The sequence below is a fragment of the Dendrobates tinctorius genome, unplaced genomic scaffold (assembly GCF_039654945.1).
Source record: "Dendrobates tinctorius isolate UK_male_01 unplaced genomic scaffold, ASM3965494v1 ptg000003l, whole genome shotgun sequence".
Taxonomy (NCBI): Eukaryota; Metazoa; Chordata; class Amphibia; order Anura; family Dendrobatidae; genus Dendrobates; species Dendrobates tinctorius.
Genome location: NW_027361671.1, coordinates 100,377,847 through 100,391,130, shown reverse-complemented (window position 1 = coordinate 100,391,130; position 13,284 = coordinate 100,377,847). Strand labels below are relative to the sequence as shown.

Here is a 13,284-nt window from a genome sequence, read left to right as displayed (position 1 = left end):
CAGTGGTCATGGACACAGACACAGTTTTTACAATAAATATAACTGCAGTACGAATCAGTCCTAAGGGTATCTCCATTCTCCTGGAACTTTGAAGTAAGGGAGCTCCTGCTACTACCTTACTGTTCCTGCTAACAGACTGCCGTGGAATCACCTTCTCTTCAAGGCAGTCCACAGTCTCAGTACGTTGCTGCTACGTTACAGCTGGACAGTAATGAAGTTCCCCCACTAGCCAGTTTGGAGGAGTTTACTGCCCTGTAGATTGTGCTCTGCTGTTTCTGGTCCCCTGTCTTTGTCACACAGACCCAGCTTTCTCTCCTTATTCACACTCCTCCTGCTCTCATTTAACTCACTCCCTAAACAGGAACTGACTCCCAACACTAGTCCTATAGCCCCTCCCACTCTGGGTTAATCTCAACTGTCAACTATATATTTTCCCTTCTAGCTCTGTTTTGCTATAAAGACTATAAAATCACCACTGCCATCTAGTGGCCATTAAACATACCATAACACTACATTTCATTACAATAAAGCATTGAAAAACTAGGAATGGTGGGCAGTGGAAATCCACAGGGCACCAAGCTTTGAGTAAGGAACAACCCAGGTCAGATAAGAGAATTCGATTTATTCAACACACAAAGCATTTCAGGGATGATCCGTGAGTTTAACACCTCTTTCCTCACCGCATTTCTGTTGTGACATTCTTCACATGGAGTGCCACTCTTTTGGTTTATAATTACATTAACACATAGTATCCTTCAGGAGGATGCAGAAGCCTTTGACCACCCCTTCACACTGCGGAGCTTGAAAAAACATGTAAAAATCGCAATTGTGCTTTTAAGTGGAAAATCAAAGCTTTTCTAAATGAAAAAAAAAGTATTACAAAATGCACAAAAAATGCATCAAATAAATGGGAATATTCATAAAAAACACAGCAAAAGTACTGTAACGAGAAAAGATTGTTATTGCATATTTAAGGTGCAGACAATTGCAGAAAACATCAAATAAAAAGTAGCAGAAAAAAGGAGTACTTACACTACATGCTTACATGGCTTAAAAATGTTTTTTCTGCATATAGCAAACAAGGTTTTTAACAGCAAGGACTTCATTGCAATGCAGTTATTGGGTTCTGAAGGACAATGATAGCAGTTCGTGGGCCTGCCAGGCTCCTATTCAAAGGGCAATCTATCAGCAAGTTTTATTCTATGTATTCTAAGAGCTTCATGATGTAGGGGCAAAAACCCTGATTCCAGTGATGTATCACTTAAACGACTGCTTGGTGTAGTTTTGATAGAATCCCTATTTTCTCTATTTTCTCTGTTGTAGATGCAGCAGTACTCGGAATGCTGAGCTGTGCACAATCCTGCCCACATCATTGAATGACAGTTTCCTAAGTACACTGTGAATTGTCAACAAGCTGTCAATCATTAGTGGAGGAGGGGTTATACATACCAGCCTGACTGGCCTGAACGTGACATATAGTCCTGCAGTGATAATATCCTGCTGATGAGACACTGATTGTTCTGAAACTATACAGCCTAATAAGTGACACAGCCTTATAATCAGTCTCTTTGCCTCTATGTTATGCTGCTCTCAGATTAAATTAGCAAAAACCTGCTAACAGATTCCCTTTAACCCCTTTCCGACCTTGGACATATAGTTACGTCTAAGGTTGGCTCCCCCTGTTTGTTGCGTACTCCCGGTGATGAACCCGTATCTTTTCCGGCACATGTCAGATGATTTGAAAAGCTAACGTGTGTCCCTAAGGCTACTTTCACACTTGCGTTTTTTTGGAGCTGCGCACCGTGCGCAGTGCAAACGCACATAAAAAACGCATCATACGTTTTTGTGCGTTTTTTGTGGTTTTGTGCGCGTTTTTTTTAAAAAAAGCATGCTTTTTTTGCGCTGACATTACAATGCGCAAGTCAGCGCACCCATAGACTTTAATGGGTGGTTGGGTGAAAAAAAAACGCATTGCGTGCGCATGCGTTTTTTTGGGACAAGTCGGACACACAAAAAATGCAACAGGATGTATTTTGTGCGCACGAGCGCACACTACAAAAAAACACATGCGCATACAAACGCGTACAAACGCATATGTATGCGCACCCATGTACAGTATAGGAAAAAAATGCATGCTTTTTTTGCGCAAAAAAAAGCAAGTGTGAAACCAGCCTAATAGCCGCAGGAGGAATCGCGATCCACCCATGGCTGTTAACATGTTAAATGCCGCCCGCTGTCAATCTCTGACAGCGGCATTGAACATGCTTGCGCCAGAAGCGCGTCACTAATCCTGCCTATCGGCCCCGTGTCACATGATCGCGGGTTGTGGATGGGTTGGCATGACAACCCGTGGTCTGCAGTAGACCTCTGTGGTTGTCATTGCTGATCTGCTATGAGCGCTGCCCAGCGATCAGCGCTCATAGCAAGTGAGCATTTTAGCTACATAGAGTGCTGTGTGTAGCACAAGCAATCAGAAGATTGCAGCTTCTAGTCTCCCACGGAGACTACTGAAGCAAGTAAAAAGTAAAACAAAGTTTTTAAAAATATTTAAAAAAAATAAAAAAATGTAAAAGTTCAAATCACCCCCCATTCGCCTCACTGAAAATAAAACAAGAAAGAAAAAAAATAAAACACATATTTGGTATCGCAGCATTCAGAATCGCTTGATCTATCAATATATAAAAATAATTAATCCAATCGGTAAACAGTGTAAAGAGAAAAAAGCCAAAACGCCAGAATTACGTTTTTTTGGTCGCCACAACATTGCAATATAATGCAATAACGGGTGCTGAAAAGATAGTATCTGCACCAAAATGGTATCAATAAAAACGTCAGCTCGGCGTGCAAAAAATAAGCCTGCACCTAACTTGAGATCACGAAAAATGGAGACCCTACGGGTATCGGAAAATGGCAACTTTTTTTAAGAAACTTTGGATTTTTTCACCACTTAAATAAAAAAGAATCTATCCATGTTTGGTATCTACGTACTCGTAATGACCTGGAGAATCATAACAGCAGGTCAGTTTTAGCATTTAATGAACATGGTAAAAAAGCAAAACAATTGTGTAATTGCACTTTTTATGCAATTTCACCGCACTTTGAATTTTTTTCCCATTTTCCAGTACACTATATGGCAAAACCAATGGTGTTGTTCAAAAGTACAATTTGCTCTGCAAAAAACAAGCCCTCACACAGCCATACTGATGGAAAAATAAAAAAGTTATAGCTCTGGGAAAAAGGGGAGCAAAAAACTCAAAAATGTAAAAAAAAAAAAAAAAAAAAAAAAAAAAAAAAAAAAAGGTGGTGAGGAGGTTAAACGTGCTTTACTAGATGTAAAATAATCTGAAGTAAAATCATCATCACTATTTTTGCCGTACGATTTAACTAAAAAGTATTATAATCTTACTATGTCTTGAAATTTTATAGCATTTTTTACAGGTTACTAAATTTATAGGCTCTCCTAAGGATAAGCAATCAATGTGGATATCGATTCAATATAGCGAAGAGGGTATTCCAGCCCATTCAATACTACAGCAATGTCCATACAAGTGAGGTTGGACCCAAGACAGCAGCACAGTCCATCCATTGAACCGGCCAGGGCCAACTACAGAAGTGTCCTAGAAAACCACTTTGTATGATAAGGGTATGTTTCCATGGGGAGTATTGGCATACGGAATCACCGCATCATATTCATAGACTGTGGCATGAAGTAGAAAAAGCGACTTGCCCATGAACTGGGAACACCACAAATATGAATCATGTAGTGAACAAAGATGTATTTTATTGACAAAAAGGCACAGACATAAGACAACACTATACCCATAAAAACAATTAAAAATTGGTCATGTCATATAATAATGCAATGACCCTCCCACATCCAAAATCCCACAGATGGAAACAGTTATGTTGGAGCAAAATCAGCTCCACACACTCAATTTGCAAAAATGAACACTTTGTAATGCAGTTTTATATGAATAGTAACGAACCCTGCACTCTGTTCATGGCACATACAAATAGAGTGCTAAGTCTATAATACAATGTCATATAAAAGATCATGGACCTAGTATACTACAGACATTAGATATATATATATATATATATATATATATATATATGAATGCTGGATTTCACCATTTAATCATACAGAATGATTATTTAAGATGCCAAAGGGATATTTAACGCGCTTTACCCCGATGATGGACAAATAATAAAGACAAAGGTTCCAAACATAATATTAAACATGGTTGTAAAGTCAATACAGGATTTCTTTTAGTAAATCTAGGATTTCTTTTTTTTTTTTTTACCTCACCAGGGTAAAGCGCTTTAAATATCCCTTTGGTATCTTAAATAATCATTCTGTATGATTAAATGGTGAAATCCAGCATTCTTATATATATATCTAATGTCCAATTATCATTAGTGCACAGAACTCCTTATTTCATGTAGCACATGCGTGGTTTTAGCGTTCGATACCTCCCTGTAATAGGAATATGTATATAAAAAAAATGCTCACTGTGGCAGGGCTGTAATATGCTGTCTACGCACGCGCTTAATCATTGAACCGACGCATATACTGTATTGACTGCCCTTTCTGCATTAGAGATTTAGTTCTTATCGCGACAGGGTGTAAGTATGCCGTCTGCGCATATAGCGCATGCGTGGCCTGACGGTCTAGTATCACTGTATAATGGGGATAAAATCTTTATTGTGAAAGGGCTTGAATACGCCATTTGCGCGTGCGCCCAATCGTGGAGCCGGCACATGCGCTGTTTAATTGTTCTCTCCCCGTAATGGGGATTCAGCCTTATATTGTGACAGGGCTCAGGCATGTCATCTGCGCACACGCTTAACTATGGACTCGGCGCATGCGCAGTGCAACTGTTTTGCTTAACTTTATTTACATTCTCTCTGACGCCGACAAGATGGCTGCGACCGCGCGAACTCCCAGACACCTCATCTCATTAAGGTTCTTTTTGATTATTCTACACATGTGCTACCTACATAAACACCTCTGGCACACTCAGGCGTTCAGCACTTCATTCTCCCTTGAGAAAACGACCTGGGTAGTGGCGATACGCATGGGGTTTTGCTCCCCCCACCACCTTATCCCACAGCTGCACTAGGCATTTTATTTTTTCAGGCACTTTCATGCTTTAAGGAGTCTCTTGATCGACCTGGCTCTCTGCCCTTCATGTATTGGTAACATGCAGCAATTGCTGCATCCACTTTATTATCTTGGCTATATGTAGACATTTTATTTGTCCTATTATAAGGGCTTGAACATTTTCTGCATGGTGCTATGAATTGTCATGTCTGTAGTATGCTAGGTCCTTGATTTTTGCAGTATATGACATTGTATTATAGACTTTATTATTATTATTATTATTATTTATTGTTATAGCGCCATTTATTCCATGGCGCTTTACATGTAAGGAGGGGTACACATAATAAAAACAAGTACAATAATGTTAAACAATACAAGTCATAACCGGTACAGGAGGAGAGAGGACCCTGCCCGCGAAGGCTCACAATCTACAAGGGATGGGTGAGAATACAGTAGGCGAGGGTAGAGCTGGTCATGCAGCGGTTTGGTTGATCGGTGGTTACTGCAGGTTTTAGGCTTGTTGGAAGAGGTGGGTCTTCAGGCTCTTTTTGAAGGACTTAGCACTCTATTTGTATGTGCCATGAACAGTGTGCAGGGTTCTTTATTATTCATATAAAATTGCATTACAAAGTGTTCATTTTTGCACACTGAGTGTGTGGAGCAGATTTTGCTCCAACATAACCGTTTCCATCTATGGGATTTTGAATGTGGGAGGGTCAATGCATTATTATATGACATGACCAGTTCTTTGCCTTTCTTGCATGTTTTTAATTGTTTTTATGGGTATAGTGTTGTCTTATGTCTGTGCCTTTTTGTCAATAAAATACATTTTTGTTCACTACATGATTCATATTTGTGGTGTTCCCAGTTCATGGGCAAGTCGCTTTTTTCTACTTCATGCCATTGTTTGATTGACATGCCTTTGGAGAACTCCCCTCTTTTCAATATAGCATAGTGGTGCCCTCCTTTTTCTTATTTAGTTCCTATTCTTAGACTGTGTCATTTACCTTGCAGAGACTGAGCGTCTCCGCAAGATAAATAGACATGCTATTAAGATGCGCCACATGTACGATTACGAAGGGATCCCCTCCACTATGCTGTAGCATTTGGACGCTGCAGATTGGACGCTGCGGCTGTACGCAGCGTCCAATCCATAGCAAATACTGAAGGAATCCTCCCCGTGGAAACATAGCATAATGCAAACAACGAAACTGGGAAAGAAAGAAAGCGCAATAAGGTCTTAACTGGTGACAAAAAGGTGGCAAGGAAACGATCCACTCACCTCATATAGTTGCTACAGAGCAACATGAAACTGGCATGAAATAGATATAGTATGAAACAATCAGGAAGGAGATGCCACTCCTGGGCTGCTGCTGATGAATCCACAATGGTTTCCAATGGATAAAATTTATTCATAAAACAGGTTTACAGGGTCAACGCGTTTCGAGGCCATGCAGGACCTCTTCATCAGGACAGAAATCTCGCATCAAAATAATTTTTTTAACCATCATGAGCCAAAAGCTAAACGTTATTTATTCCAGTCATTATGGGATTAGAGACTTTTTTTTACTTTCATTTCCAAAGGTTCCCCACAATTGCTTGAAGCAAAGAACTTACAATCTACGCAGGAGATAAACAATCCTTGTGACCTACTCACCAAGCAGTTTTTTGCCAGATTTCTGATGTAAATTTATTTGAAATGTTGCAAAATTTTTGCACAACTCATACTTTTGGGTTTTTACGTCTGGTCCTATCAGTTGCTTTGGAAACTTTTCGAAGAGTGGATGACGTTTAGCCAAAGAGGTATGGGAATGTACAGCCGACCAATTCATCACAATTTACACTACAAAAATGGCATAAATTATGACGGAAACTTACTCTATTTCTTGTGGTGTCACATAGGAACTGAAAGAGACACCAAATTTTACACCTGCGCACTTGCCATCAAGACTGTCCTTGAAAATACCAGTCCTGATGAATTGGGATCTTTACGTTTTACGAAATACATCAATTTATGAAACAGTTTCCCCACACCATAGTTACTGATTTAGAAATGTGCATATTCTCACCTCAGCTTGAAAGCTCTTCAAAACTGGAGCCACAATTTCTCGGATTTCCTAAAAATAAAATAAAGAAGTTATAGTTCCCCAAAAGCCACATTACTACTGAAGTTACGCTATAGGTCTCCAGCCTCCAACATCACATTTACAAAGAAATTAATAATTTCCAGTTTCTTACAGTTTTCCCAATGTACGTCCAGTGTTAAATTTTAGTATTGTTCACAGGAGGGATCAGATAACACTCATAGAAACAGGCATTTTTCTGCACTAAAGCTCCCCATACACTTTAAGCCCCTGTTACACACTGCGATATCGCTAGCAATATCACTGTAAAGTCACCGATTTTGTGACGTTGCAGCGATATTGCTAGCGATATCGCTGCATGTGATACTTACCTCCGACCGGCTCCCCCGCTGGTTATCGCTGATCGCGCGAGAAGCTGCTGGACCATTCCTCGTCGGTCAAGTCCTGCGGCGCTTCCTGTGGAGAGACGAGCGTGGAGCCGGGCGGGAGGACGCAGGATCGCTGCGTCTGACAGGTAAGTAGCGATCCCCGTCCCCAGCGATGTCGCTGGTGAGATCTGCCTGTGTGGCAGCTCACTAGCGACCACCTAGCGATGCACCAGCGATCCTGACCGCGTTATATCGCTGGTCGGGATCGCTGGTGCATCGCTAGGTGTAACGGTACCCTTAGACTGAAGTCGACCAAACCTGCAGATATAATTGGGTTTGGTGAACAGTCTAACGTGCAGATGATTGTCTGGGGAGTTAAAAGGTGTTGTGAAGTTCTTAAATTGATTTAATTAGTTAGCATGAAAATAAGCAGGTTTGATATTGACTGTTATCTGCAGTTATTCTCTTGCAATGAGAGATTTTATCTGTTATAGCGTACAGCTCATTTCTATGAAGTCTAGCTTCTAGTGCCTGCCCAAACCCTGGCCTTGAGTATGTAAAAGTTACATTCTCAGAGACCGGGTTAACTCATTTTTAACCCTCCCTCTCTCTCCATCTTCTGAAGAGATACAGTTATAAATCACCAGCTCCTCAACTTACAAGTCTATGGATACGTGTGAAACATCGGACTCGGATGTCATCCCAGTGCAGTCCAATATACGCCGAGACAGGCAATGGAGGAGATGGAGAAATTACTTTCTCAGTCTCCTCTGCACCGGTGCTGCAATTCTCTCATGCAAAAGGATAGGAGCACAAAGCACAGACACTGGCTCATATTGCATTTGATACTATATACTCATCTGATTCCAGCCTTAATATGGGCATTCAGGTTATAGCCTGTTGAAAAAAGTGATGCTTCCAGAGCTTATTCTACATGAAAGAGAGTTAGCAGTGTGATGTGTGATGGCCGCTCTCTGCTCTCCTGATCTCACAGCAGAGCTGTGTGTGATTATACCTGACACATCTATAGGTTCCTCTCAGCTTCAGCTTCCATCTCACAGACAGACAGAGTGCAATATTGTTGCAATACAGCAGAGTTCAGAGAGAAGCAAAAAATGTGTTTGCAAGAAGACGAATTTCATTTCTCCTGTTTTGTGTTAGTTGCTTGTCTCACACTGGTAACTTTAATTTACAATAATCTCTGGAGGCAGAGTTATCTTCCAGGCAACATCCGCTCTAGAGCCTGGAAGAAGTCATTTACATTTAAGAAAAAACGAGGATTTCTCCATTTGCAACTACAAGAACTTTACATTGTATATGATATATTGCAGACAGTGCAGTCAATCATCAGAGACAGGGGCATGTTTATATGATAAAGGCCTGTTTCACACATCCGTTTGTCACGATCAGTCAAAATCCGTCGATTTGCAAAAAAAAACGGATCTGCCATTTATCTTGGCGGATCCGTTTTTTTCCCCATTGACTTTCATTATCGGCGGATTTTGACCGTTGCATCCGTATTTCTGCGGAAAATTTTGGCATCCGCTGAGATCACCGAACGGACAATGCAACGTTTTTTTGTTGTCAGGATCTGTATTTTCCTCTTTTGCTACATGTTTAACCCTAAATCCAATCTGGCTGCTGGATAAAAAATCTCTCTCTCTCTCCTCCACTCACCGCCTCATCGCCCAAGATCTCGCCTCATCGCCCGAGATCTCGCCTCCACTCACCGCGACATCGTCCGAGATCTCGTCTCCCCTGACCGCTACATCGCCGGTAGTCATTTTTTCTTTTCAGCCGCGGTTCCTTTAAAATTCCAAAATCGGCGGATCCTGGCGCACCAACGGTCCGGTGGCTCCCGTTGGTGTTTCATCGCCCACGGATCCGTTATTCACCATTTTAGCGGCTGCCAATGCACAGGAAAAACCTAAGTGTGAAACAGGCCAAACCAGGAGGTGGAGCAGTACATTAAGCAATAGTCTGTACCAATGGTGAACCAATTTTATTCACAATAGAAGCTGTGAAAAATAACTTCAATTTATTATTTTAATAAGATTTATGCCTCTTCTGAGACAATGTGCTCAGTTTAAAATGTCAATTGGGCTAACAGACTCCCTTTTATAGGGCATACATCAGCAGGTTTTTACTATGCAATCAGCAAGATGTAGGGGCCGAAAGCCCACTTCCAGTGACGTGTCACTTACTGGGCTGTGTGTTGCTGTTTCAATAAAATGAGTATCAGCAGATTATCTCAACAGGACTAGGTGTCCCGTGTGTCCAAGTCAACTTCTTTGTGTAACCCCACCCCCAGCACTTATTAAGCAGCTTTCTGTCAATATACAGTGTACACGGAAAGCTGCCAATCAGTGGTGTGGGCGGGGTTACACAGAGCTCAGTATTTAGAGCACTGCTAGAACTGCAACAGAGAAAACAGGGATTGTATCAAAATGACAGAACGCAGACCAGAACGTGACACACCACTGGAATCAGGAGCCAAAAACTGGTGACAAGTTCCTACACATCTTAACACATCTACGGTAAGAAGGCTGAGGATCAGAAGTAAGGTGGACCTAGGAAACACTATTGAGAGGTTATCATAAAGATGTCCAATTCAGTCAAATTTGGTCATAGTTGACATTTTATTACACAAGACATACTTTATCAGTACACATATGAAGTGCTATCTAGCCTCACTATTTTCCTGGAATATGTCTGAAAACTTTCATTCTCACAGCACAATATTGATAATGTATAAAACAGAGCATTACCTGACAATGTGAACAGGTTGTACCCAAAGAATTGATCTCTATCTAGAATTACCTTGCGAGACAGCGGCCAATATAAAGAATTACACCATACCCCAGGACTTACGGTAACTATCCCCAGAACTAATACATAATAAAACTTAATGCCTCGGGATAAAAAGGTATTTAATATTTTTCTACCTCAAGGCAAATTGCATCTGTAGTCAATAGGTTAAGCAAGACCTTACCTCGGGGACATTCTTCTTGAACTCCCGGCTGAGCTCAATAAGATGCTTGTGGGAATGCTCACTCTCTTCCTGCCGAGCGGCCAGCTCCGAGGCGAGGGAGTTCAGTTCTTTCTGCAACAAGAAAGGGAAGGAGTTTTGGATTTTTAATATCATACATAACCCATATCGTGTCCAAAGTTTGCAAATTTCCAATACGTAGAGACAGCCACAATATTGACTACGAACATGAATTATTTAGGGAAGAAAAGTTTGTATTCAATGAAAAATCTGGACAGCTTTTAGATAATGAGAAGCTGCTATAATCAATATCCCTCAGTGAAGTTTCTTTCAAAGGATTTCAAGGGCCTTAGTTCACTAGTAACTTTTCTGAAGCAATGCGGGATGCAATAACGTGATCTCAGGGAATGAATGTAAAGAAAGCTTCGCTGCCAACTAATATATATCAACAGGCGGGAATGGATCCAAGCTAGACTTACTTATGCTTAAGTGTTCATAAATAAAGCAGTTAAACATATATATGGCTTTTTAATTTCAGCACAATATGGGAAAATGAATGTGCCCACATATAGCTGACTGACCTCTGTGCGCTGAAGATTAAATCATAAGCAGTTCACTGTAAGTGCAAGTGTTGCTCCGAGACTCCAGGAGAGTTTCCAACAACGCTGCCTGGATCACTTTCATAAGTCGCACACAAATATAAAATATGATATTTCTATATGGTTGAGCAAATGGTGAGACTGCACTAATTGCAAAGAGACTGCGAGAAGACAAGACTGACCACTGGTTATACCAAACAAGAATACACCTAATGTGTCAACTATTATTTATCATGCTTGCTTACATAGCACCAACATATTCTGCAGCACTGTACAAACATCATCACTGTCCCTGATGGGGCTCACAATCTAGATTCCCTATCAGTATGTCTCTGGAATGTGGGACGAAACCGGAGAACCCAGATGAAACCCACGCAAACACGGGGAGAACATACAAACTCCTTGTAGATGTTGTCCTTGGTGGGATTTGAACCCAAAGCAAAAAAAAGCAACAGTGCTAACCACTGAGCCACCATGTTGCTAGTTATGGCTTTTAGGTCAAGTTTCACCCAGGGCTTCTTGATGCAGTTTTAATTCACCCAAAATCAGGAATGGGTCCCCATAAGTGGAAAAATATAAAGGAAAGACAAATGCCATTCTTTTTTTTCCTCTTTTGATCTACCATAAGTTTAGGCTTCGAAAATAAGCTTTAAAGCTGCATTACGTACTGGGCCAAAGGAGCTTGTTATGTCCAATATAAAGACCCATACAAAAATACTGACTTCTGGAACCTACATTATTGCCAAGAACATGGGTTCCTTTTGTCATCATTAGTGGGATTCAGAGCAGGATGAGAATGAACTGTCCACTAGTGATGAGCGAGTTTTCTGAGCATGCTCGGGTGTTCTCCGAGTATCTTGGACGTGCTCGTAAATTGTGTCTGAGTCCCCATAGCTGCATGATATGAGGCTGTTAGCCAGCCTGAATACATGTAGGGACTGCCTGTTTGTTAGGAAATCCCACATATACTCAGGTTGTCTAGCAGCCGCAAATCATGCAGCTACGGGGATCAGACATAATTTACGAGCACGTCCAAGATACTCGGAAAACACCCGACCATGCTTGGAAAACTCGAGTAACGAGCACACTCGCTCATCACTACTGTCCACCACTCTCCACCACTATCACCACTAAACTTTAGTGAGGCTTCCTTGCTCATTATGCTCTCCAATTAAAACAAAAACTAAGCACACCCTATTCTCAGCAAAAATAAGGGTCCCAGAAGTAGGACCCACATCAAACTTACTTTTATAACCAATCTAGTTAAAATCCATCATTTCTAATAGATCCAGGTCTTAATTGCTTTGCCATAAAATTGCATTTGTTGCTAACTTACAATTTCATGGCAACAGTGTGCCCTCCTTAACAACGAAATAAAATATAGACCAGTCTTTTGGCAAACATAAGATTTCTAGAAATTTCAGGCTTCATATATTTCAACAAGACCATTTTTTCCCGATACCTGAGGCTAAAAACAATTCAATAAAACAATCTCCTTAATTAACTGCTGGGATGTTTTACATTCAAGAGTAATGAAGGGCTGTCAATCAATGCAGAAATGCCTATGAATTGGTGTTCCAGATATATGTGAGCTCCCACTATACCCGGACAGGACAAATCCTGAGCGCCATGTCATCACGATTGCCAGAAAAAAAGTCTAGTGATATTATGGTAGGTAATTAAATATTGCTCTATATCTATTCAAGCTTCTCCAGCCCAGATTTCTATCCTGGTGCCCTGTAATGTGTGTTACGCCTCATAGATCATGGTAACATTTTCCTGACTCTTCATACATACATATGGTTTATTTGATGTTGTAAATCAATAGAGAATTACGGTAATATTTTGTGAAGCAATTTGTGATTTTCTACAAAGCATTATTGAAACTTCAAGGAAAGACTGCCTATGTAGTGTAGCTCAATAACTGGAAAATAATAAGTAGGAGTCATAAGCCATTTATGTAAGCCGGCTTGTGTTGTAGGATGAGAACCCTAAGCTTTAATGTGTCAGAAACAGAATAGAAAAAAATGACAATGGCAGCCGAACTAACAAAGAGCACACTTGCGAAACATAGACAAAGGTCTCGCAAGGCATTACTGGGAACGGGAGCATCGCTGAGGCCCGGGAAGGTTGCGCTGGA

At 40.8% G+C, this 13,284-nt stretch overlaps 1 protein-coding gene across 1 annotated transcript in view; it reads right to left on the bottom strand.

Moving 5' to 3' along the window:
* CUX2 (cut like homeobox 2) overlaps positions 1 to 13,284 on the bottom strand; it is a 642,019-nt gene that overhangs the window by 392,328 nt on the left and 236,407 nt on the right. The window contains exons 2-3 of the mRNA XM_073564137.1: positions 10,549 to 10,659; positions 7,174 to 7,221 (exon numbers count right to left, since the gene is read on the bottom strand). Coding sequence (XP_073420238.1) covers positions 7,174 to 7,221; positions 10,549 to 10,659 — 159 coding nt within the window. The remainder of the gene's footprint in view (positions 1 to 7,173; positions 7,222 to 10,548; positions 10,660 to 13,284) is intronic.